This window comes from Vulpes lagopus, chromosome 13, assembly GCF_018345385.1.
Source record: "Vulpes lagopus strain Blue_001 chromosome 13, ASM1834538v1, whole genome shotgun sequence".
In the NCBI taxonomy this organism is placed as follows: domain Eukaryota; kingdom Metazoa; phylum Chordata; class Mammalia; order Carnivora; family Canidae; genus Vulpes; species Vulpes lagopus.
Genome location: NC_054836.1, coordinates 50,574,548 through 50,602,068, shown reverse-complemented (window position 1 = coordinate 50,602,068; position 27,521 = coordinate 50,574,548). Strand labels below are relative to the sequence as shown.

The 27,521-nt window shown below is 37.8% G+C and overlaps 1 protein-coding gene across 2 annotated transcripts in view; it reads left to right on the top strand.

The window, feature by feature from the left end:
• Positions 1-27,521, top strand: part of IMMP2L (inner mitochondrial membrane peptidase subunit 2) — an 848,215-nt gene that overhangs the window by 573,034 nt on the left and 247,660 nt on the right. For both annotated transcript variants that reach the window (XM_041727694.1, XM_041727695.1), the window contains exon 5: positions 259-324. In XM_041727694.1, coding sequence (XP_041583628.1) covers positions 259-324 — 66 coding nt within the window. The remainder of the gene's footprint in view (positions 1-258; positions 325-27,521) is intronic.

The window sequence follows — 27,521 nt, the reverse complement described above, 5'->3', positions numbered from 1 at the left end:
TAATATTAAAATTCTTACCGCTCCATATTTTTTATTTTAATACACTTTCAGCATGGCTTCTCCTCCTGCAGAGGTTTAAAATGAGTGACATAGATAGGAGCTTTCCATCACTTGGGACCTAAGTAGGATTGATGTCACTGTCATGGGTGTGAAAGACTCTGTCATGATTTTAAGATAGTCCATTTAGTTGCAAAATTGCTTTTCATTGTCTTAAAACAATAAAGACATAACTGATTGTATAACCTTATTTTATTCTAGGTCCCCTAAAAACCCAGAACAGAAGATCATTAAAAGAGTGATTGCTCTTGAAGGAGATATTGTAAAGTAAGTACTGAAACTGTTGTTTTTGAGTTTAAGTTAGAAATTCTGGAACTTGGTTGAACTTTAAGTCATATCACTTGGGAAGTACCACTCAATTCAAAGAGGACCAAAGCTTTGGAGACATCCCAAATGCACTGGAATGTCTTCAGCAAGAATCATCAACCATTTCAGGATGTGAGGCAAACATAAACTTCTGGTTATATTATTATCTTTTCATTGTGAGCCACAGGAGAAATAAATATTAACTGAAATTAACTATATTTTCTAAAATGACCACTAAATAGTTATTTTTTCAAATATTAAAATTAGCGTGATTGTTTTAGGTTATGGTATCAAGTTTCTTTTAGAAAAAAATCATGAACATTTTATCATTTTAGAAGTGACTACAGAAACTAAGTGGGAGCTTTTATATTTATATACCCATGACCCTGAGATCATGACCTGTGCTGAAACCGAGTCACATGCTTAAACCTGACTGCGCCGAGGCGCCCCCAATATTCAGAAAATTTTCTGATCCTGTTTGCCAAAAAACTTAATCCTCAAGTATTACTGATCCTACAGATTAAACAGTCTCATTAAAATGAATCTCAATTGGTTTTAGGGCAGAATCAAGGCCAGCAGTTCTCAAAGGGTGGCCAGAGGATCTCTGGGCATTCTCAAGATCCTTTGTGGGGGTCAGTGAGATCAGAACTACTTTCCTAATAATACTAAGATGCTGTTTGCCTTTTGCACTCTCATTTTCTCTTGAGTGTGCAGCGAAGTTTTCCAGAGGGTATGTGATGTGGGCTGTGGCATCAGAGGGAATAAGGAGCAGATATTGGAATATGGTTGTCTTCTATTAAGCTACACTGCATGGATTGGCAAAAATATAAAAAATGCTACTGATCTCATTATTTTTTCCCTTGTTTTGGAAAATAGTTATACTTTTCATTAAACATATTTTTGTGTGTGTTAACATATAGGTTATTATTTTAGACTGAATCTATAAAGATTTTTTTAATTTACCATTTTAATTTCCCATATGGTAAATATTGACAGAGTATATATTTTCTAATGTGGTTAATATTGACAAACAGTTCTTTGAGAGCCTCAGTTATTTTTAAGAGTATAAAGGAGCCCTCACCCCAAACAGTTTGAGAAATTGCTGTTATAGGAACGAATGGCAAAAATTTTTGTGTCAGGATGACCTGGTCATGAGTAGTCTGTGTGGTATGAATGGAGTGGTGTGGTATGGTTTCAATGGTTTATAATTATGAATATTTGTTCAGTCATTTTTTGTTTTAAAAGCTTTATTGAAGTAAAATTTATGTACTGCACAACTCACCCATTTAAAATATACAGTTTAAAGAGTTTTAGTTTTAATATACACAATTGTTCAAGCCTCACCACAATCTAGTTTTTGATTTAAAAGACTTCAAAAGTTCCCTCCTCCCATTTACACTTAACTGAGGCTCCCACAGTCCCAGTGGCTTCCGCCTGTCCGAGGTAACCATGGATCTGCTTTTTGTCTCCATAGTTTAGCCTTTTCTAGAAAATCTGTTTAGATGGTGTTATACAAAATGTAGTCTCTTATTTGTGTTTTCCCCCATATAAGAATGATTTTTCAGTTTCCCCATGTGTGTATATCTGTAGTTTGTTCCTTTTTATTGTTGAATATATTCCATTGTATGGAACCACCACATTTTGTTTGTTCATTCATGAGCTAATGAACATTAGGATTTTTCCAGTTTGGTAATATTATTAGTAGAGATAGGGATATTTGTGTAAATACTATGGACATTTGTGTCTTTGGGTGGAAAAACGTTTTTATTTCTATTCAGATGTAGTCACATGTATCACTGTGAAGATACAGTGCTGGCTGTATTGGTGAAGATGCTGGCTTTTATGGTGAAGTATATGTTTAACTTTGGTAGCTACCAAACTATTTTCAAAAGTAATTTTTTATGTTCTACCAGCGATGTACAAGGGTTTCAGTTTCTTTGCGTCCTTGCCAGCACTTGGTATTATGAATATTTTTGATTCTAGCCATCCTCATGTGTGTGAGGTAGAATCTTGTGGTTTTGATTTGCATTTCCCTGAAGACTCCTAATGTTGATTATGTTTCCATGTGCTTACTTGCCTTTTGTATATTTTCTTGAGTGAAGTGTCTGTTCAATGCACTTGCTCATTTTGGTTATTTAATATTTTGAATTATAAGAGGTCCATTGATTTTGATTCCTTAAATAGATTGGGCATTTAGGGGAAGGTGAATGTGTGTGTTTAATAATGTGATTTTAATCAGGTGTAAAGGTATTAGTATCAAAGAGTTTAGTTTATGTTACCTGTAGGATTTGCATAGTCAATTTGCAGAATTTGGTGACTGCTTTCTGTTTTGAAGATTCTATCTAGCCTTCTGATTTCAGTAAGAATCTGAGAAAAGCAATAAATTTGGAATATTATTTCATATACACCCATAAATATCTAAAATGTGCTTTTAATATTTGGAAAACAGTTTGTGTGGATATGATACAAATCCCATTCAAGGAATGAGTCAGCAACCGTGAATACATTATGTTAGATGAAAGAAGCCTGTCACAAAAGACCATCTAGAATTTGATTCTATTTATGCTATATGAAGTGTCTGAAATAGGCAAATTCATAGAGGCAAAAAATAGATTAGGGGCTCATATGGGCATTACAAAGGGGAATAAGAGATATGGATACAATGATTTTCGTGATTTTTGTTTTTGTTTGTTTTGGTAGGGGGCAAGAAAACATTCCAAAATAAATTGTGAAAGTCACACTGCTCTGTGAATATATTAAAAACAAAAAGTTGTACATTTTAAATGGGTAAAATACACGTCATATAAATTACATCTCCATAAAGCTATTTTTTTAAAAAAAAGAACTAGTCAAAAAGGGAGCGAAAATTTTATCTACAAGATTACAAGATTAGGAATGCCAAGGGATTCATTTTACGTTATAATCCAAAGAGAACATAGCTTTAATTCAGATGTATCATTATTGGTCACTAGCTGAAGAGTCAACAATGTGAGATTATAAAACTTGATCAGACATAAAAAACTCTTGTGTAATTAGAAATCCTACAGAAGACCTCCCTGAAGAAAAACCTGGGTTGTTAACTTTCCTCAGTAAATGTAAATACTGTATTGGGTCCACAGACTGAGATAGAATAAGCATTACTGGTGCAGTGTTGGGAGATGAGTGAAAGGCAGATGGGGATCTAAGAGATGTATACCTTATTTTCCCCACATGTGCAAAGGCTGGCTTCATTATTCTAATCCTGAAAATTAACACTTTGGACACATGGCCCTTTCCTTCCCCTTTCACTACACATCTATCATGAAGTTACGGATAACATAAAGTGTGGAACTATCAAGGCTCAAGACTCTGCTAGTACATAGCCTCTACAGACCTTTTGGTAATTGATAAGAAAAAAATAATTTGTTGTTTTGAAAGAAAATTTAAAATTTTATTCCTCTGAATAAAATAGGTACTTAAAAATTCTAGGCTTCCTGGGCTTTAAATTTATAATTGGATATATTCCTATAATAATTTTCTAATGGCATTGAAAAACATTAAGGGGTATTACAGTATTATTTACTGACATGCTGTGGTCTGTGACTCATTTTTTTTAAATGCCAGAACATCTAAAAAACGAATTTAAAAATATGCTGTCTTTCTACTACCAGAAGTCATTTGTCTAATTGGTGTTATAACTTGTAGTATACAAGATGCTTTGGTCTGTGGTGTGGATTTTCTATTCCCATTTTTGTCTTGGATAATACTTGATTACTTGGTAGGCAAGTTAAACATAAATGCACATCACCAGAATATTTTTTATTGGAAAGAACTTTATATTTCATAAAGTGATGAAAGAAAAAAATCTGACTTATTAGAACTCAGTTACCCTTATTGTGGGTTTTGTAGTATTTTTTATTGTGAATTACACATAATTAGAGGGTAGAGAAGAAGCGATTATCTCTTCAGAGCTAAGCACTTTAAAGGCTTAATCTAAACCTCAATTTAGTGTTCTGTTAGTTATAAAAAACAGGTATGTAGTAAAATATAGTTTTAAAGAGCACTTATTTTAAAGATAGTTTCAGCAGATGGTTGAATCATATTACTTTTCTACCTGTGAAAAGAAGGGTGGTGGAAGCCAAGGATCAGGCTCTCCTCACTGAAGAATAGAAATGTGACTACAGCAGGACTTTCTGTTTGATGTCTACTGGCATGTTGTTCTTGTTTTTCTGTTTGTGTTCCAGTTGGCTTTTTCCCCATTGCCAACTGCTAACTTCCTTGGGTGTGCCTCTCATTTAAACTACCTGAGACAAATCTGAGTGTGTTCCTTTCAGTATAGAACTAGGATATATCCACCTGACAGGCTTCTGGTCAATCAGTCAATGGCCTTCGTTGGTAGGTGCCTTTCCTTGGTCTGGTCAGTCGTGGCTGTGTAGGCCAGTCAACCATACAGACCCTGTGGCTGTGAGGAACCTCTTGGAAGGAGCTTGTAGATATGGCAGGTACTGCGAGGCCTCCCAAATTGGTGCATTGTGATTATCGCTCATTTCACTCAGCATTACCCTTTGAAACTTTGTGTTCAATAAAACTATATTCTCCCTGGTAACTGCTTGGACATGACTCTCTAGAGAAGATTGATTTATTTATTTACTTAATTACTTACTTATTTAAGTTATAGAAATAACACAAACTGGAAAAATTCAAAATGTTGTAATGAACATCCTTGCAGGGATACTTTTGGACATTTGTGTGTTTATTGTTGTAGAATTGATAGCTAGAAGTAGAAATACCGGGTTAACATATGTTGTGGTTATTGTTGTTGTTGTTATTTTTAGTTCTAACGTATACAGCCAGATTTCCCTCCTAAGTGGTTTGTTTTACATCTTACCAATAACTGCATGAAATCTGCTTTCCAGAGGAAGTTGATTTAAAGATCAAATGTGATGGGGAAGTTGTGGAGCTCAGATTCAGAAGTCAACATTTCAACACAAATTTTGAAATTAGTTTAGATGAGTAGGTTCTATTTACTTTAATCAGTTTGCTAACATAGTAGGCCTTAGAAACATCCATTTAATGAGCACTAGTCTAGCCACTAGAGAGACATAATGGAATAGAAGAGACAAAGTCCCTGCCCTCGTGGAGATTACATTCTAGTGATTAGAAGCAGATAATAGGCAAATACATGACACATAATGCAATGTCCTGAGCTAGAAGTGCTAAAGAAAAAGTCATAAAGGACTTATAGAGTAGGGGTCTGGGACTGCTATTTTAGGTAGGATATTCACTATAAACTTCTCTAATAAGAAGATACTTGAGCAAACTCCTAAATTAAGGGAGAAAGAAAGAGAGCCATACTAGTATCTGGAACAAAAGTGGTTCGCACCAAAGAAATAACAAATGCAATCCTGAGATGGATACATATTAAGTGAGTTTAAGGAATTACAAGAAATCAGCATATCAAATTGAGGTGGGAAAATTGAGGTAGGAGACTAGATATAAGAGGCTTGCAGAACTTTGTGGGTCATAGTAAGGACTTTGCATTTTATTATAGTGGGATGGCAAGCCCGTGGAATGGTCTGAGCCATGAGCGATACATAGGGTGTGATTGGCATTTTTAAAGAATCCTTCTGTCTGCTGTGTGCAGTCTGACCCAACTAACTGGTCAAAGCATTTTTCTCTTGGGGAAATAATATGTAGCTTCCTCTAAATAATATGTAGCTTCTTCTTTTAAGTATTCTTGTTTATGACATGAATGATGACTACTTTGATTCGATATTTTCAGAGTGACTCATAAACGTAGTCACATTATTTGTAATCACAGTTATTACACAAGGCAAAAGTAGAGTTGAAGTATTTGTTCAGTGAATTCAGCCAGATATTCCTAGGATGGTAAGAGGTGACTTTTGCAAGTGTGAACTTTCTTCTGCTGTCATGATGTCAACATTGATTAACATCACAAGACGGTTACTTGATTGTGTGGATAGCTTAGCTAGGAGTATAGCCATTTTCATAATGTTAGCCCAAATGGGTCTACTTATCTATAACACGAACAGTAAAAAGCTAATGAAATAATATTTAGACAAGGCCATTAGATCCACCAAAATATTTTTCATAGTTATTTGCTTTTTCTTACTAATTTCTTATGACTCATATAGAAGGACTCTTTTAGAAAAAGATACAATGAATACAAAGCACCAAACTGCAGGAAGTCAATATGAATCAACCACAACTGAAATTTGTAGGACATCAACATTTTTTATTGGGCACTTGTGTTTCTGTTTCACAGATTTTCTCAGCCCCATCAGAAATGAAGCCTGTTATCATTTCTCTTGTTACCTACTGAAATACACTTTACAGGTACTCAGCATCTGCGAATCCTTGCAGTTAGCAACCTCAGTGAAGTTAGTCACCAGTGAAGAGAGTAGCCATATAATTCATCACTTAAATTAGGATACTTTTGAGAGCAAAAGGGGTGGTAATTATATTGGAATAATCAGCATGCAGTGGCTGCCAAGACAAACTGCAATAAATAGTCACCAGCAATATGTAATCTACTTTATAATTTACTTTACGTAATTTTATTTTCTTTAGTTTGTGGTTCTCCTTGTTCAGGAGAATTCCAAGAAGTTTTCATAGCAAACAATCAATTCCTGGCCCCAGGGAGGCCTTAGGTTGGGCAGGATCAATGGCTTCATGGAGAAGCATGTCCTGCCCACAACACAGTCATGTCCATGCTAGAAAGCACAGTGCAGGACTTTCTATAACAATTACAAGTACAGAAGTATCCTCTCACTGCAAAATATTTAAATGATATTTCCTCTTCAAGTCTAGAGACTATATTGTAAAATGTAAAAACAGCCTAACTTATTAAAAATAACTTGATATTAGCAAAAAAGTCCATTGAATCATTAGAAATTAAACATTTTAAAGCTTGTTGATTTTAAATGTGCTAGTGAAGATACAGAAATCAATATTAGCCTATCACAGATGGTTGAATCATATTATGTTCCAGGAAATGATGAAGTTTTATAGGAAGAAAAACAGAACTAAATTGAGTTTTCCCCAGTAAAACTAAAAATAATGCTTGGTTAATAACTTTTTTCTTTTTTCTTTTTCTTTTGTGTGTGTGTATGTGTGTGTGTGTGTGTGTGTGTGTGTGTGCAGTAGCTTTGAATTATAGAAGCCTAATGTATCTCTATGGCACTATTTTAAGACCATGCATTGATTTATGACATTTTTGGTAGATTAGGAATTAGGAATATATTCTTTACTAAAAGAAAGGACAGAATGAAGAAGAAATTTGAAAAGAAATTGTGTCAAGGACCCTGATTAAGATAGTTGAATGGAATGTTTTAAAGCATGAAAGCTAATGTCCCTCAAATGGGACCCAGGTAGGTGGTTGCTTTTGAAGACAGGAAGATGTTATTCTGAGCCCTATTTGTTAGTAATTTGAACAGGAAGTTTTTACAAATTTCTGAGCCTCTTAAGCCTGGTTTAGTTTGAATTCTGAATTCTCCCAAATCAAAATAGCATGGCGCATTCTTGTTTAGTACTTAGGGTCTGACCAATACAATTATTTAATAGATAAGATATTCACCGTGAAATTAAGCATCCCAAGATCTGTCCAATAAGGTTTAGGTACCACTAAATTAGAAGCATTTGTGAAAAAAATCATAGTTTTGCTCTGATGTCAACTTGAGTAATTATAATTTCTTCAGGACATTCTTCCTTTCTTTTTGAAAGAATAATAATTCTTCTTTACTAAAGAATTATAGATTGGTAGGTAACCCATGACTTTTTTGGAGATCTTTCTTTCTTTTATGTAGTTGTAGATGATTATCACACTGCTGCTGTATCAGTGAACAAAAATGGAATTGCTAATAAAAACTATGTGCATTAGCAATAGATATTTCTTCCTCACCATAAGAGAGATAGTCACTTTAGGTTTATATGTAAAAATGTTGATCCTGATTTTTAAAGTCAAGATTATTTCTGTAATCAATTTAGCAATATAGGGAGGTTTTCCGAGGCACTACACCAAACATAGTGTGTACACTTTCGTGTAGGAGGATGTGACAGTTGCTGGAAGTCACTAGACCATTTAGATTGAATTGCTTTTTCTTATAATGGTGACAGTAAGTATTGTGGTACTCTCCCCAAGCCTGTCAATGGTTTCTCTGGTTTCATTTTCTACCTTAGTCTGTCTCTTGAATAAGATTCTTCTTTAGATATGAACATCTTCACTATATATTCTCTCATGCATAGTCATTTATTCATGTAGTATGGTGTGGGGGTCAAGAGCACAAACTACAAATTCAGACTTCCTTGATTTGTATTCCAGCTTTGCCGCTTCTTGCGTTACAAATCACTTAATTCTCTACACTTAATTTTCCTCATCTGTAAAGTGGAAATTATAATAGCACATACTGCATAAGGTTTTCTTCAGGATAACATGACATAATATATATAATTTGGTTAGCACAGCGCTCAGCACATAAGAATATTTCAGTAATTATCAGATATTCTTAGCAGTAGTCATGATTTAATCACTATTCATTGAGTGCCTGGAGTATTTACTGTTGCTAGACATTATGTGGAATTCTGAGATTATAAGATTAAAAGCCATAGATAGTTCTTGCCTTTCTGAAGTTTATGCTCTGGTGGAAAGACAACAAAAGCAACAAATACAATATAACAAGAGAATTGTCACCATTAAATTGTACAAAGGTCCCTGGAGCATCCCCAGAGGAAGAGCATCTGGTCTGCCTGAGGGGCTGGGCTGTGTTGTGTTCAACTCTTTGGATAAAATTTGAGATGAATAAGAGATCTACAGCTCCCTCCTTAATTGCAAAAACAACATAGGCTTAATATAATTTAGGAAAACTGAAATAATACTGGGGCAAATGGGATAAAAAGGAAAAGTCCTTTTTTCCCTCATACTTCTAATCATACTCCCAGAGGTATAAATACTGTGTATTTTTAAATTTTTATACACAGTATATATACACAGTATATATACTTCTGGGAGTATGATTAGAAGTCCTGATTTTTGTCTTATAGTAGGAGATTGAGAGGATTAGAAAAGTATTTATATAATAGCATTCTCCCTTGAATATTCCAGAAAAAAAAATGATTCAGATATATCTACAAGAATTTATGTTTCCCCGTGTGTGTGTTACACAGGTAGATATACCTACATTATAGTAATATACTCGTATATCTTTACTAGGTAGGTATTTGAAAACATGGCAACTCCAGAATTACTCATTTGTTAAGTTCTAAATAATAAATTATAGTCCTGGGACTTATGTACACAAAGAGACTATGAGCAAATTACTGGGTAACAATAAAATGTGATCCAGACAAAACCATTTATAGAAAATTACAGACAATAGGGCATCTGGGTGGCTCAGTTGGTTGTCTGCCTTAGGCTCAGGCCATGATCCTGGGGCCCTGGGATCCAGCCCCCCATCAGGTTCCCTGGTCAACTGAGGGTCTGTTTCTCCCTCTCCCTCTGACCGTCCCGGTGATTGTGCTCTTGCTCTCTCTCTCAAATGAATAAATAAAAAATCTTAAAAGCATTAGAACCATCGTGTTCTCTCCAGGTAGTGCCTGGACTAAAATGACCAGGGTGCTTCAGGTAGGAAACCCATTGGCTTAGCTTAATTAGGAAAAATGTTCTGCAGCTGGTTGCCTAGCAGGATGCTCTGATCTGACTCCATCCTTGTCAACATTTCCTCGCTGCTCTCCAAAATATAGTGGTCAGTTTCTAACTTGAATGCTTTCCACTAAGTTGTTTTTCTCCCTTCTTGGGCTGGCTTTGGGGACTCTACTCCCCAATTCTGCCGTGAGTCCCCTCACCTCCCCCAGGGCAGACAGATCATGTGAAGTGCTCTTGTGCAGTCTGCTATTTCCTAGCACGAAGCACATCACTCCGGGGGCCAGCTAGCGCATTAGTCTGTTACCCCTCTTCGCTGCTGGCTTAATCATGTTTCTTAGTAGTATAACTTTTTGAAGTTGTGACCTCCAAGTAAAAATATAGAAAAATGCTGACTTTTGTACATTTCTTTGAACTAAATATTGATTTTTATTTTTTTCCTCTGCTCACAGTAATGTAAGTCTGTCAAATATTTGGAAAAGGCATATAAGTATAATTATCTTAGTAGGAAGCTAAAAAGATTGTCTTAAAATACCTTTTTAACTAAGCTTAAGAAGCATGCCAGAAAGATTTAAGAATATTTCAACCTGAATAATTACTTAATAATTAAGGAACAGATAGCTCTTCTATTTTTGTGCAGTTTTAGTTAACCTTGCTTAAACTTAACATTGACCACTGTTCCTCTTTTAAAATGTTTGGAGAAACAATTTCATGTGGGGAGCAGGTGTGTTTAAGGTATTAAGTTAGTTGTGGATGCTATTAAATTTCTGTAACTTTTTTTTCTTTGTATGAAAGCTGCTTTTAGGTATCTAAGGGCAATGGGGGTAGTGCAATATAGTAGAAGGAACGTTACACTTGGAGTAAGATGATAGATTCAATTCTAGCTGTTCCTTAAAAGCTTTGTGGCCTTGGAAAAGTCATTGACCTCTCTGATTTGGGAAAAAAACAAAAAACAAAAAACAAGACAACTCTCTATTATCAGGGTTATTTTGAAGACCAAATATCTCCAATTCTTTGTAATTTTTAACACACTACTAAAATGTATTGTTTAATGTATACATTTAAATACATCTAATATATTTAGTGTATTATTAACTGATTTTCTATTTGGCTTCCCCAGATCTTAACAGAATGCCTTGGCCACTTTAGATTATCAATTTTTTGTTGTTGTTAAAACAATTTAATTGTACCATTCAATCAAGGTATAGTTCCATATTTTGTAAATTCTGAAGCTTGGAAAAAAAACACTTTTACAATGCAAGTACTCAAATGCTAGCTACTGTGTCTTTGATATCTTGAACTGGTTCCTCAGGCACAGTTACCTGATGTTTATAGCAGGGGTCAATATGCTTTTTTTGTAAACAGTCAGATAGTAAATATTTTTGGCTTTGCAGGCTATACTGTCTCTGACAGAACGACTCAATCCTGATACTGTAGCATAAAAGCAACTATAAATGACATATAAAGTGAGTGTTCCAACAAAACGTTAATTACAAAACGGATCCTGGACTAGATTTGGCCCCTCGGCCCTCGTTTGCTAATCCTGGTCTATATTATCACTTTTGGGACGCCTGAGTGGCTCAGCGGTTGAGCGTCTGCCTTCAGCCCAGGGCGTGATCCTGGGGTCCTGGGATCGAGTCCTGTATCGGGCTCCCTGCAGGGAGCCTGCTTCTCCCTCTGTGTCTCCTGTGAATAAATAAATATTTTAAAAAAATAGAATATTTAAAAAATTAAATTAAATTAAAAAAATATTTAAAAAATAGAATATATTATCTACTCTCATTCCTTTAACCTTAGAAATAAATAGAAAATACTAAACTTTTTTCTAGTCCTGGCCAGCAGTTTAAATAGTAGGGAAGAATTCGGCTAAGAGCCATGGGTTCTTTGGTTATATGTTGGTTGAGGCGGAGTAGCTCTGCTACTCGAGGTGAGATTTTTGCTGCATTGCTCGAAGCCGCACAGATACACCTGGACAGTGAAGATATTTGTCTTGAGCTGGATGGGGAAGAGCTATTATACTTTAAGAAGGCTGCAGAGTGTCTTCACTGGTGAGCAGCCACAATGCTCATAAAAGAGTAGAATAAATTTCATTGCCCAAATAGTTTCTTCCTAATACAAAAGGAATAGCCCTGCAGATGGGAAAATTCTGTATCAGAATACTACCCCAGGCTATTTAAGCTCTTCTTATAAGCCCAGCATTAGAACTCCAATTACCTTCTGGCTGTTATTTGAGCTCAATCTTGCCGGTACTGGACTAAACTGATAGTGCCATGCAGAAGGAGCTAATAATCTAGGCGATCCTCTTTTTTTTTTTTTTTTATTAAGTAATTTATTCGGATAGCCCAGTGGCTCAGCGGTTTAGCGCAACCTTCAGCCCTGGGGCCTGATCCTGGAGTCCTGGGATCGAGTCCCACGTTGGGCTCCCTGCATGGAGCCTGCTTCTCCCTCTGCCTGTGTCTCTGCCTCTCTCTTTCTCTCTCTCTCTCTCTCTCTGTCTTTCTGTGTCTCTCAGGAATAAATAATAAAATCTTTTTAAAAAATAAAATAATTTATTTTAGTTCCTCAGTTTATTCATTGTGTTAAGGAAAATGTTCAAATGTTATCTAACTTATAATAAGGGGTATCTTTATACATAATAGCATCTCAGGCACAGGCAGTAATCATTCCCATATTTAAAGTGTCAATTGGGAAACTAAAGTCTATGTTTGCAGTTTTAATAAAATTGGAAAATGTTCGTTGACAGAAATGTTAATCATAAATTGTTCATTTAGAAGAAGAGTGCCTCCCTAGTTTTTCTTTTTTTTTTATCCCAAGAATCTGAATGGTTCACACTAGCAGAACTAATAAGACTTTGAAATTGATCATCCTCAACTCAAAGGAGAATCTGAGTGAAAATAATTAATTTTTTTTTCATTATTAAGGGAGCTGACAGTTGTTGATCTTTCCTTTCAGAAGAGTCGATTACGTGATGAAAGTTGTATATCTGGGGTATGATGAATAGCAAGTCATTAACTTTGGGCTTCTGTGACTGGACACTTGGGAACTAAGGAGATTTTCTACTTTGCTTATTACAAAAATAAATTCTACTCCCTGCCCATTATGCGATACCTGGTTTTAATATGCAGCTCAGAGCAGGCAGTGATAAACGCTGTATCCCACACTGCTACACCTCAAGGTGTATTGATGCTTCCAAGGAACATTTCTGCAGTTTGGATTCCAATTTTACATATATCAAAAAGTAAATGACTATTTAATCTGTGACTATAACATGAAGAGGAGCAAGTAATACATACTGGAATGGAGTTTAGTAGGACGGAAAGCCAACCTGAAAGATTTTCTATTTGAGATGAAAGTATAATAAGCAGTAAGCTTTACAAGAGCAAGGAGTATGATAATAGAAGGGGAAATGAATGAACAGATTAGAATTTGGTATGTGTATGGGAAAGTAAGGTGACCTTAAATGGATTTCTGGGGCCGACTTTGGGGGATTATGTAAATCAAGCCTGAACTCTAAGTCTCATACGACTATCATTAAAATCAAGAGAATGCTTACTGCCTGATGGAAATTGAAGTGACTCCTAACTTTATGCATCTGAGCTCTAGTATTCTCAAATGACTTTTAAAAAATAATGATTTGTTAAAATTAAAACTTACAACTTCCTTGCCAATGAAGTGAAGGAAATCAAGAGGATATGCATATGCAACTTATCTGAAAGTTTCACTGAAACTTTCAGTTTCACTTTTGGTCTACTCAGGTATGAAATGATGTTTTCTTCAAGTTGGCTCTAATGCCACCCGGGTAAGTTTAAACTTCCAGTGCTGGGATTTGGGTTGGGAATTTTGGACGTGGAAAAAACACAGTAGTGTCATGACCCCCTGTTCCCTTTGCAGCTTTAACGAGGTGTCAGATCCTGACCACCAAACCATGATAATCTTTTTCTAAGGAGCTGGCCCTTACTTTCCTCATAATCTCTGACCTCCCTGTTATGTCATGCTTTTAGGAAAATGGAAAGCATCTCACAAATTTAAGGACTTCTGGACTAAGTGATTTGGGACATGTTTTTCAGCTCCTCAATTCTATGATATTTATTCTATAGAAAAGAGGGAGGCAGTCAGTACACAAATTTTTGTAGAAGGATTAGTACCAGGGAGGATTTTTTTCTCATTCCAGAGTAGAGAGATGGATCCTATCCCTGGCTCACTCCCTAGGGCTGCTGCTTTACCATGAGACGTGGGTCTTGGAAGTCTCCCCAGAGGAGAGAGCTTGAGAGACGAGCCTGGGAGGACTTGCTCTAATAGTGTCAGGGAAGATGGGCTACTCGGCCTTCATGATTTCCTCTCTGGATTACCGTGTCTGTCTCCTAACTGATTTCCCTTTCATTCCCTTGCCAGTTCATCTTCCACACTCCCACGAGAATGATGTTTTTTAAAGTGTTAATCCTAAAAAATAATAATAATAATAAAAAAATAAAAAAAATAAAGTGTTAATCCTTTATGCCTTCCACGAACCCGGTTTATAAAGATCCCCCCTGGTCCACCTCTGTGTCTCTCAAGCTGCAGTCTCCCCCTGTGTTCTAGCCAAGGGGAGTGATGGTTTGTAGTTTCTCGGCAGTTCCACATCTTCTCACATACCTTTGCCTTTACAGGAAGCACCCTCACTTTCTTTTGTCCAGTTCCTTTGTTTTGCTTTTGCCTGGCTAACTCCCGCTCATTAATTGCATTTCTAGGAATTTATCTGGTACACAGACCTGCACGTGAGTGCAGAGGAGTGTGTACAAGGGAGTTACTTGCAGGGCTGTTTATAATAGCAAAAGATTGAACCCTCAATGGACATCCGTACAGGTAAGGACATTGTGATGTGTTCATAAAATAGAGACTCAGGACGATCAACAAAAAAGGATAGATCTATACGTACACACATAGATGTGTATGTAGTACACGTAGTTTCCGTACACGGGTAAACTCTCCAATCCTGATATCAGATCCTGAACACCACTTCCACCCCTGTCATTTTTCTAGGCATTCATACTCAGTTTCTCTAAATTGCTCAGTAATTACTAGTAATGTGTAACTTCCACTTTTAGAGAAGAGAACTGGAAGGCTTGAGGGGGCAGGAGTGTGAGGGGAATTTTACAGTATATCCTTTAATACTGTTGGATTGTGTTTCTAACATTTCTCTCTGTCTCTCTGTCTCATACAGACACACATACAAACACATATTATGTGTAGAGATATATGCACACTTATGTGTAGATGTGTGTGTAAGCCAAAGATTCCATTCTGGCATCTCTTTTTAAAACCTTCTATGGTTGGGATTACATCCCTTTTGTGCTCCTATTGAATACTAGCTTCCTCTTTCATAACATTTACCACTCACGGTGGGTGGTTTTTCGCTTTCATCTCCTTCCCCTACCCACTCTTCCTACACCCATGTGCCCGTGTGGGCGCACGTGTGTGTGTGTGCACATGTGCCCTCTCTTTCTCTCTCTCTTTCTCTCTCACACACAGTGCTACAGCTATATTCTTACAGTTTAAAAACTGCTTTCATACTTCTCTATCCATGCTCATGTTTCATCCTGTGCATGGCAGATGCTTCACCCTCCCCCACCCATCTAGCAGAATCCTGCAGCCTTACGCTGACAGAAATGATTGTCCTCTTCTCTGTTTCCAAAGTACTGTATTGATCCTACAGGTATAAAATGCACCTAATTGTATTAGAGCCAGTCGTACATGCATCTTTCTGCTGGTGTCCAATTTGAATCAAGGGCAGTGACTCACTTCTGGGGCTTGGCATCTAGCACAGTCCCATCTTACAAAATTTAGCATATTGAGGGTGTGCCTAATAAGTATTTGTCAAATTAAATGACTGCAGAAAGCCCTGTGCAGTATTTATAAAACATCAATCCTGAATATCACTCTGTGAAATGATTTTGTTTATTCTGGAAATATTTCAGCTTAGTCCAATTAGTATCAGTCCCAACTCCTTATCTTTAAAAATGTAAACTCTCTAATTTGCTGAACGTTTTCAATGTTGCTGAAGGTTAAGGAAAGCAAGCGCTAAAGAACATGAGTCTCAGCCATCTGTCTTTCTTTGCTCTCTCCAGCAGCATAAATGCTGTAGGGATTGTTCCTGCAAAGCAAAGGGGATGAGAATATGCTTGTTTCTTATTGAGAAGGCTTAAATGGGTGCTCTGTCAGTCAGTCTAGACTTATCCCGTGATAACAAATGACCCCCAAATCTCAGTGGTTTATTGTAGTAGAGGCTTGCTTCTCACTCTATTATAGGTTTACCATAGGCTGCCTGAAACACTGTTCCATGTTTTGTTCCCTTAGGGATTCAGGATGACAGGTTTTAATAGTCATAGGGGAGATGGAAAAGGAAGCATGATAGAACCATGAGATGGATCTTGAGGCTTCTATTTCTACTCCTGTGTCCTTGGCCAAAACCAGTCACATGGCACCACCTGCTATCAATATGGTGGGTCTGTACAACTCTCCCTCAGGGATGGGAGGCAAACAGGTTGAACAATAGTTTGCTCTACTGAAGCCTCTTTCGGAGTTCTTCTCTTGAAAATAAGTTGGTTTTGTTCTTGCATCAGTGTGCTTATTTCACACACATTAATTGAATGTGGACCACAAATGGAGTGCAGTGTTGGGAGGGGCGATGAGGTTAAGTCAGAGACTCTTTACAAGGACCTAACAACCAGAAGAGCATAAAAATACCTCCCTGCACAGTGGGCAGGTGGGTGCTGGTGGACAGAGCACCTGGAGGATAGTTGGGATTGGCATAAGCATGAAATCATATGCATTAGCTACTGATATTGGAATTAATTCCGTATTGTTACTGTACCTTTCAACGTTTCATCACACCCATTTGCTCTTCGATTATTTTCATCATTTCAGAAATATTATGTTGTGTGTATGTCAACATATGTTATATATACACACATATGTACTTGTAGATATTTATTTAATAAATAATTTAATGTTGATGATGAAGTGGTAACACTGACCAGAATATCTGGTGTTACCTCGTTCGTCGTACTCCTTGGGTATTGGATGTGTATGGTAGCATCCAAAACCCGCAAAGTTTTGTATTTTTAAGTATTCTGTTTATTTTTCTATTTACTTATTTGTTGTTTTATGTACCTATCTTTTTTTTTTTTTTTTGAGAATAAAAATCTGCTCATGCCCCATGTGGCCTTGGATTTCCTAGTTTATAAATTACTATTCTGCCTACAAACTGAATACATAGTGCTGATGCCTAAGCTGCGAGTGTTTTTCTGTTGGTAGATTATTCCTTGTCCATTGCCTTTTAAATATATATTCAGAAGGATCATACTTTAAGAACGGATTAAGTATTTCAAGGGAGAAAAACCATTCTGCTGTTTCTAAAGCATACACAGCTGTTAAACTTTAATTAAACAGGTTTGTAAGAAAGGGGACTGGAGACCGAGTTCATAAAACCAGACAGATATGCTTTGTAAATGAAGAAGAAAGTTAATTAAGCCAAGCATAGCAGCTTAATATTAATTTTTAAAATGCTTCCAGTGTATTTGTTGTAAATCTTGACACTGCTATTGCATATTTCCTAATGAGTTATTCTACAATTTAAGTTCAGCATTTGGATGTCAAAGATTCCTAGTCAGTTGGAAAATTGTAAGATCTTCCCACGTTGTGTTAATATTCATTGCAAGAAACTTAACTCTTGAATGAAATGCAACCCATCGATGAAAGTAAATGGTGAATTTATACTTTGCAAATAGAATTTGTTATATAAGCCACGAAAATAATCCAGAGCAACCCACTGGTTTTAAAAACTTATTAAATTACCAGCAGATTCTGAACATCACAACGAGACTGATAAAACAGATTTAATATTCACTTGTGGTGTTTTTGAGCTTATCCTTAAGTCTTTTAACCAAGTTACAATTTTTTTTTTAAATTACTAAAGGAGAGCTATGCTGTTTTAACAAAAACTTGAGCTCAACAGTACACCCATAATTCTGTGAAGGAGAAGGAACAAAAAAGCCTAATGAATTAGAATTTGTTACCATACTGTCAGACCCTAAGAAACTTGCAGATGCATTCAGTTATTGAATTGCATTCATGATTTTCCTTTGTGTTTTATTATGCATTGAATCTGTGAAGGAACACTCTTAAGATTTAGATTTCACCTTCTCAATAGGGAAGACATGCAGGAAAAACTTTAAAAGCATAAAGGTGTTTAAATTAAGCCTGCTGGGTATGAATGCAGTAAATAAACCAAATTGTGATTTATTTAAATTATTCACAGGTTCAAACCGCTTGTTTCCCATGCAACAGCGTGTCCTGCTTTATTCTCTAAATAGAAGTACGAACTGTAAATTCAACATTGACTATATTTTTAAGTGCATTAATGTAATTATAAGAATTTCAAAGTATTACTTCATCCCAACTGAACAAATCTCTTTTTTGCTTGTGTTAAGCAAAAGGTTTATAAGGCACTGTTTATTCAAAAGACCACCAAAGAATAAGAAAGATGTTTGAGATCCTCAGTAAGTTTTTCTAGACAGTCACAATAGCTGCAAATAAATGAAGATTTAAAAAGGAATTATGCTAAGCAAGGTAGCTTGTGAGGCAAGTCGTCTTGTGGTGCTTCAGTTGATATACTGTGTAGCTATAATACTGTCATCAACAGAATATCCCTGAAAATGGGATGTTTCTCCCAGTAGGTTGCTGGGTAAAATGAAATGTTTTACTTATGCTGGAGATGAGAAATGCACAAACCACTCCTTTGAGAGATGCATTTAACCTAAAAGGGTGGTGTTACTTTAGGTTCTGATTTCCATTTTAAAGGCAGTATTGCCACTGATTATGCTGAACATAACTCTCCAGAGAAGCGATTTCCTCTGTCAAGCTGGACGAGTGTCAACAGCGATGATGGGTCCCCAAAGCATCTTATCAGACCAGCTTCCTCCATGCAGCACACTGTCAGCCTGTGATGTGGTAATTATTAAAACACCACTCAGAAGTGTATTAGTCATAAAGACTTTCTAAATTCTTTCATTTTTCCCCCTAAGCCATCTAGTAATTGAAACATAATCTTGCACTTTTTCTTTCTCACGACACCTGAGGCATCTCCAGATCCGCAAGTTGTTCCAGGAGGTCAGTCTCCTTTAGAAGAGGCCTCCTGAGTGGGCCAGCGCATCTAAGGATACTTGTTGTTTTCGTTCAGTTACTAGTTTACTAAAAGACGGGAATATACGTTTGCATCTGTGCGTCTGAACTTTGGAGATGGAGTTCAGTTCATTCATGTCATCGATAAGGACTCTGAGGCCTGAGAAGTTCTGCGACTGCCCAAGCTTACACAGCTAGCTGCTAATGAACTAGAACTCGTAGTCTGGCCTCATCAGATGTTACTCATTGGAAATCTAAATTTCACTGCCGCTGTCCTTTGTTTCGTTGGGTGGGTGGATAAGTGGTTGGGTCTTATTTCTGAGATTCTCTGTGATTTCTAATGAATAACCACAAGCTGTGCATATCTGAAATTTTACTTCTACTTGTCTGTGTTATTGCATTAAATATTTTTTATTTTTATCTTTTTTAAGGGTTACCTGGATATGAAATTTCTGAAATTAGATCTTTATTTCCAGATGTGGGGAATTTAGGCGAATGGTGGCCTTAATGCTACTGTTTTGTCCGTGTGAGTTTATAATGTCAAGATCTGTTTCACCTTGCAACAAGATTCAGCAGAGGGTTCCCCTCTGTTTTGTGTCTGTGTTGAAACTCCTAGTGGTCTTTTCTGTGTAAGATCTCTTTTGCTGCACTTGTGCTTTGGTGTGTCACATGGTAACTTTTTCTAACAGCCTACTGGATCCTTCTATTGTTGGTATAATGAGTACAGTGAGATGCCTGCATTTTACTTAAAGTTAACTACTGAGCTGTTGCCCTAAAGCCTGATTATATGGCTGCTTAATGTGGGTGTGCTTTCTTAGGGGTAGATGTATTTGTCTTCCCTTAAATGGGAGCAAAGTGGAAGTTCTTTGGTCTACCTTTTAGGAGGAAGGATTCAAGAAGTGGAGGTTTGATCACTGCTTTATAGTGTTGTCAGCACTACTTTCCAGGTAGCCCAGAAATCATTAAGTCTTCGGGGCCCTTTGTCCCACAGCGCAAGGAGTCTCAGCACATACATACATTATTTTCAGACCCTTTTGCTCTAGCTTTATGATTTTTGGAACCAACTGCCTCTGCTTTCTGCAATTGTGCATTAGGTCCGTGGTTTTTAAAACCTGGCCAAACAGGGAAGATCTTGGGACACCTTTTAAAACACAGATTCCTAGAAATCACTTCAAATCAACTGACTTGGAAACAACTAGGAATGGAGCTCAGGAATCTGTCATTCTTAAAAGCTTGCCTGGGACACTTAAGAAAACAATGTCTGGGTTCCCTGCCAGGCCAATTAAATCTGAATTGATGGAGGTAATGCCCTAGAATCCAGCACTAAAGAAGCTCCCTAGGTGACTTTCATGTGGAACCAGGGTTGAAAACCACCTCTAAACTTTCCTCCATCCCTTGGATTCAGCATTTTTTCTTCAGGGGATCTAGTAAGGTAAGCTTCGCTCTCTGCCTGTCATTTGTATGTTTATGAGGGAAGTGGTGAGGTGATCTCCTCTGCTGTCAGCAGAATCTGGACTATTGGAAGCTTAACTTTTAGTGGTATATCTAGACTTCCCGATAGTTTTAAGGAAAGTGATTTGCATAGAAAATAATCTAGCATTCTGGCCTCTGCTTTATCTCACCCGCTGCCAGCTCATCTTCTAGGAGGAACTGAACATTATATTTTAAGGATAGTCCTCCTCTTAGGTGACCATTAGGAAAAAAATCCATTTTCTTTTTCATCAAGACTCTATCAATGTTTACTTTATCCAAAAGTGTAAGCCGCAATTGGCACATATACAGGAACTAGTTTTAAAGGGACTATTTGGATATTTTTGTTGTTCCATTTATAGAAAAGTATTTATTAGAGGCGTATTTTTTTTTAAATTTTTATTTTTATTTATGATAGTCACAGAGAGAGAGAGAGAGAGGCAGAGACACAGGCAGAGGGAGAAGCAGGCTCCATGCACCGAGAGCCCGACATGGGATTCGATCCCGGGTCTCCAGGATCGCGCCCTGGGCCAAAGGCAGGCGCTAAACCGCTGCGCCACCCAGGGATCCCTAGAGGCGTATTTTTAGTAAGAATATGTGATTCCTGTCTTATGGTTTCCAAGTCCATTTGGCTCAGAAAATGCCGCCACATAGTATGTATCCTTATTCCTTTGCAGTAAACTTTTTATTTTGAAATGTCTGCCCTACCTGGCTGTACAATTCCTCAGCCAGGAGGCATTGTGGGCCCATTGTTTTATACCCCCTCCAGCACCTAGCATGATGCTGACCGCACATCAGTAAGTTGGTAGGCCATAAATGTGTGTTGAGTCATGTGTTGATAACCTGGACTGCATTGTAAAGAGGATAGATCCTCCTCAGTTGTTTTGCCATCTACCTAATAGATGATAACATGGAAGCTGGGGGATCAGGAGCCAGGAGGAGCTGAAACAATGTGCAAAAGCAAAGCGAAGGGGACAGACCAGGGAGTGAGGACAGACCAGGGAATGTGAGGAGCAGGAAGAGGGGAGGGAGAAAGGGGCTACTCAGGGGACAAGAGGCCACTCAGTAGAATCCCAAGTTCTCCAATGAGCCTCTAAATTCAAATGCTTGGTGTCTGCGGCTTTCCTGTAGAAGCCAGCAGGGGCTCTGAATGCATTTTTGTGGGCACAGGTGAAACTTAGACAAGACTCAGCAGTGGAGGGTCCGGAGACTGAGGTTCTGTGAGAGCATAAAAAGTCCCTTCTCTCTTCTACTGGGACATGGGATAAAGTACAAAGTGGCTTTTGTACTTCCGCAAATGACCGACTAGTAGTATGAGCCCAGCTGCACTGGCTTTGTAAAGTCAACGTCTTCTTGTTCTCACCCCCCATGTGTAGGAGATGAAACCAAATGATATTGCCATCTTGTCAAGCCGAATATGGTCCAATATGAGCAGTTGCATAACACCTGGGCAAGAAGGACTAGAATCATTCCACAGAGACTCTTGCCATTATGTCTCAGAGCTGTAAGTCACTTCTAGAATTTAGAGTGCTCTGAACCTATCCTCAAATGTGGAAAGTCTTGGTACTGGAGTCTTGAACTGCGTGTCTCCTCACACCCCTGCTGTAGACTAGGTGAACATGAGCCCAGTGCTCCACTCCTCTTTCTTCCTCTTCCTCCTCTTCTTCTTTTTTTTTTCTTCTTCTGATTTTTCTTCTTATTTTTCTTCTTCTCCTTCTTCTTCTCCCCTTCCTCCTCCTTCTTTTCCTCCTTCTCCTCCTCCCCCTCCTCCTCCTCCTCCTCCTCCTCCTTCCTCCTCCTCCTCCTTCTTCTCTCCTCCTCCTCCTAAATAGCATGCATGTGGAGGGAGAGGCAATGGTAGGAGCAGAGGGAGCAGGCTGCTGCCCAGCCTAGAGCTGCATGTGGAACTCGAACTCGGGGCCCTGGGATCATGACTTGAGCCAAAACCAATAGTCAGACACTTAACTGACTGAGCCCCCCAGGTGCCCTGGTCCACTTTTCTTAATAACATTTACATCCTGAGAGGGGATCTTTATCAAAAATGCCAGTTCTTACTGTTTTTGCTTTTTGTGCTTATTTTCATTATTTATTAGGAACAGAAATCTGAAGAAAAAGAGAAAGTGTACTTTCTCTTTATAGAAAAAGAGCCAGGGGCCAAGGAGAGCCCTATAAGTAGTTAAAGCCCAAAGGCCTTATCCATGGAATGAGATTTGAAGAAAGATTAAGGGACGCCTGGGTGGCTCAGCAGTTAAGTTTCTGTCTTTCAGCCCAGGGTGTGATCCTGGAGTCCCGGGATTGGGTTCCACATTGGGCTCCCTGCATGGAGCCTGCTTCTCCTTCTGCCTGTGTCTCTGTCTTCTCTCTCTCTCTCTCTGTGTCTGTCATGAATAAATAAATAAAATCTTTAAAAAAAACTATGAAGAAAGCCTGAAAACATCTGAACACAAAGTCCTAGAGCCTGAAACTTTTATCAAAGTGGACAAGTATAGAGCAAGGCTGACAACCCTAAAAATCGTTATGTGTCCTGTTTTTTTAAAAGTACATACTTACTACAAAGAATCATATGATTTCTCACTTCTAATATCAAAGGAAAATTAATCCTCCATTGTGTATCTATTCTATTCACAGAAAAGTGTCTGAAACTATGGAGAGAGGTAGGTGGGAGTTCCTTTAAAGGAGGTAGAAAGTCTGCAAAGACAAACGTCATAGTCTTAACTACTTCCTCCCTTGGGTTTTGTACCTTGAGCGTTTCTAGATATTTCATCTCTGTTCTGCGAGGTGTGAGCAAGAGACGCCAGTGTTTGATGAGTGCCCCATTACCGCCCCACCAGCCTGTGGACATCTGGCCATACTATTGGACTTGAGTGCAGCTACATCTTCACCAGGCCCTTCTGCCAAGTCTATTTCTCTATGTAGCGTGCTATGAAAATGAAGGAGCGCTGCTTTCAAGTGTGCTGAATACTTAACTATACATGATAAAGTTAATATAGCTGTCGTTTCCACACACTTCTTGTTTGTGATTATGTTTCAAGTAAGCACAGTAACAGCAATCTTAAAAACCCTGTGGCAAAACTGAAGAGAGTTAGAGCTCTTCCCTGATGTAATATTATGAAATAACATTTTCGCAGGTTCTCCTTATTACTGAGGGCATGTGTAGTACTATATCATGCTAGAAAATTCTATTGCATTCTCCAGCAAGGCAACATGGAGTTTTTTATGCTATTCTTTCAATTATCTCTTTTATCCTTGCATTATAATTCTGAGGTTAGATTCCCATAGAGGGAAACCACAGTTTTGAAAGTGTATGTATAAGGGAGATGTAGGTGACATGCCCTCTTTTCTTTGCGAAGGCAAAAATATCAAATATTTTCTCTTATATCATCTGAGGAAGTAAAAACCATATTCCACACACTCCAAAAGTAAATTCTTACCTAGCATTTCACAAGGAGCTTAAGCACATAAGACTATTCATGTGATTCATTCATCTATTCATTCATTCCGGAAATAGTTATCAAGACTTACTATGTAACCAGTGTTGTTCTAGACAATGTGGATAAATTAGAGTTCCTACTCCCCTGAGTCTATATGAACTGTGGTTTAAGCAGGTAGGGGCCAGAAACAGGACACAAAGACAATGCACAAACAAATAAATAAATGACAATGGTAGGATCTATGAAGAAAATAGAAGATGTAGTGACATCCATTGACTGGATTCAGTAGAGTAACCATGTTTGAGGGTTTAGGTAGTCAGAGTAGATGGCCCAGACTGAGCAACTGGAGTACTATGAAGATACGGAGTTGATTTAAGGGAGAAGTAAAGGTAAGACTTTAAAGGGTTAATGAGCTAGCACATATGACAAAAGGAAAGAATGGTCCTTTTGTGGGCTATGAAGTGGACAAGAGTAGAAGATGAACCCAGAGAAAGAGGTAGGGTAAGGCCATGTAAAGCCAGGGAGCCATGGCAGAGCTTGGACTTTAGTTCAGTGAGATAAGAAGCCTCTAGAGTGTTTGAAGTAAGAGAAGGATGTGGTCTGATTGATATGTGTAATGATCATGAGGCTGGTATGTGTAAGGCTATGACAGGAAGAGACAAGAATAGAAGCAAGAAGCTAAGTAGCGGAGGTGGGGACTTTACTAATCCAGACAAGAGGTGATGGTGATTTCAACTAGGGAAATAGAGCGGAAATGGAAAGCGACTGTAGTAGATGGAGTCGGGATGTGTTTTGAAGACCGAGTCAAAAGATTTGCTGAGGGTTAGATATAGGGGCTGAGGGAAAAGGGAAGAATGGAAGATGTCCCCTTGCATGGGTTTTGGTTTGAACTATTTGGTCCATGGTAGGAACGTTCACTGAGAAGAGATATGCAAGACAGAATAAGTTAAATGGGAATATAGGTAATAGGAATGAGGTAAGAATGACCTGAACACTGTACTCAATTAATAAGGATTACTTTTGGGGCGCTTGGGTGGCTCAGTTGGTTAAGCAGCTGCTTTTGTCTCAGGTCGTGATCCCAGGGTTCTTGGGATCAGGCTCCACATCAGGCTTTCTACTCAGCAGGGAAGCTGCTTCTGTCTCTGCCCTGCTCATGTGTTCTTTCTCTCTCTCTCTCTCTCTCTCTCTCTCTCTCTCTCTCTCTCTCAAATAAATAAATAGAACTTATAAAAAAGAAAAGAAGTGTTACTTTCTTTTACTCCTGCCAGTGGCATCCTTTTTTAGGGATTAGTAACATGTCTTCATTCTAGTATGTCTTAGGCCAGGAAAATTCCTGATCGTCTCTCTTCTTTGTCCCCACAGAAACATTTGGAACATTCCTAGAACATAATAAGGAAGAAAAGTGTGTCCCTTATGCATCCGCAATCTAGGACTCTCATCCTTTCATCTCATCAGGGGTTGCTCTACTTTCCATCTGCTTGCCTTTCTGAGCTCTACTTAAGCGTAGCATCCCACCACTTATCCCCCACCCCATCCTTCTTGGATCATTATCACTTTTCTCTTTGTTTATCTCCCTCTCCCCAAAAAAATTGCATTTCTGTTTTTTAGATTTTAGGTGATTATACCCTTTAAAGGCCTAAAAGATTATTTTGAGATCACACAATTTAGAATTCATTCAATCATTGTATATTGATCATTCTCATGGATAACACTGTGTTTGGCACTAAAGAACAAATTTAACTTATATGAACATAGCCATTGTCATTTATGAGTTTAGAGCATATTTGAAGATATAAAACACATTCATATGAAATAATAATACTAGATAATTAAGCTTTGTGGAAACCATAGGGCAGAGTTTACCATCCAGCCCCATATGATTGCTTACTCACTGGAGTAGGCTTATAGTGATATCATAGTAATTCTGATCTCCTATGACTTAAAAACTTTACTAGTAATGTAAATCATTAATGTGATGATTAAGTGCACTGAGTTGTATAGCACAGTTTAAGCCCTTTCTGTGCCACTTTGTGTGATTCTAAGCAAGTTTCTTAAGTCTTCCAAATCTCACCATCCTCCTTGGAAAAAAGGTAATAATGGTATTGCTGCCTATATGGTTTTTGTGACAAATATTTGAAAAAAACTGTCTGACATGTGGTATAAAGTAACTCAGCTGTCCTCCTCCTCCCTGTCATCATTATCATTTGCTGGCATGAGTGGTGTAAACATTGAGAGTTTTCAGGTACAGGCTGCCTGACGATAGGTCAATTCCTGGGGCAGGTGGATCTGGAGAAAAAGACTTTAACAGCAGGTCTAATGCTGCTCAAGACCATGCCACAAGGGAAGGAGGGTGATATTGGTGGAAAAAGATAAAAGAAACGAGCTACTAAAGGAAATGGGCTGGTGGAGGAGCTGGTCACCATCTTTCTAAATAATTGTACTGCAGAAGGAAAGGAAGTAAAAGTTTCAGCACAATAATGAAGTTTTATTGTTGTGCCGTCTTGAAGCACCTGTTAACTATGTATTGACATAACAGGGTTTCTGATTTATCCAGCTTAGTCCTCACTATAATGCAATTATTAAGAGCAGTATACTCATTAGCTACAGAACTGATTACTTCTTCTGAGCTCAGACTAACTCTACCATCAAGACAACGATAGATTTGTCTCTTGACAGACTAGTATTTAATAGCACTTATCTTTCCCCATCTACAACCTCCTTTTATGGTCATTTTCTTGTTATTGGAGACTAGAAGAAATTCACAATTCAATCATTTTATGACATTTCTTTTTGTAAATGGCACCTTCTCTGTCACTTCTTGATCAGTGAAGAATCAGACAGTAAGTGACTCATTCCTGATTTGTTAATGCGAAACCTTTTGTTATTTAATCGTTTTGAGGCAGCATTGGGTAGTTATTTAGCTTTGCCGATTCCTCTAAGTCATGAGCCTGCTTAGGCAGAAGATGTTCAGTAGCTTGTTGAATTATGCAAAGTTAGGTTCAAAAAGTCAATCTTGATTTACAGCTGTTGCGTGAACAATTCAGTGCAGGCTCAGTGAAGCACATTATCTGCAAATAATACTCTGTTCTTGTATAGAAGCAGCCTGAACAGAAAGGGACTTCATTTTATATGATTAATGCACAAGTGCTTTATAAACTGTGACGTACTCTACTGAGGTAAAGTAGAATTCACAGGCAACATTGATGTGAACATGGATGGACCTTTCCCAAGGATAATGAAGAGTTCCTCTTGATACCCAAGATTAAAGGGGACCTTACTCTCTCAAAAAGGGTAGATACCTTGGTATTACTTAATTCCATATACTGCTTTGCACGTTTCCATGTATTATCGATTATGATGATGAGAGCAATTTCGGTAGTCATTAAAGCCTTTGGGCATCAAGTGCCTACCTCTGTAGAGATACAAGGAAGTATAAGATACAGTCTCCTTAAGAATTCCCA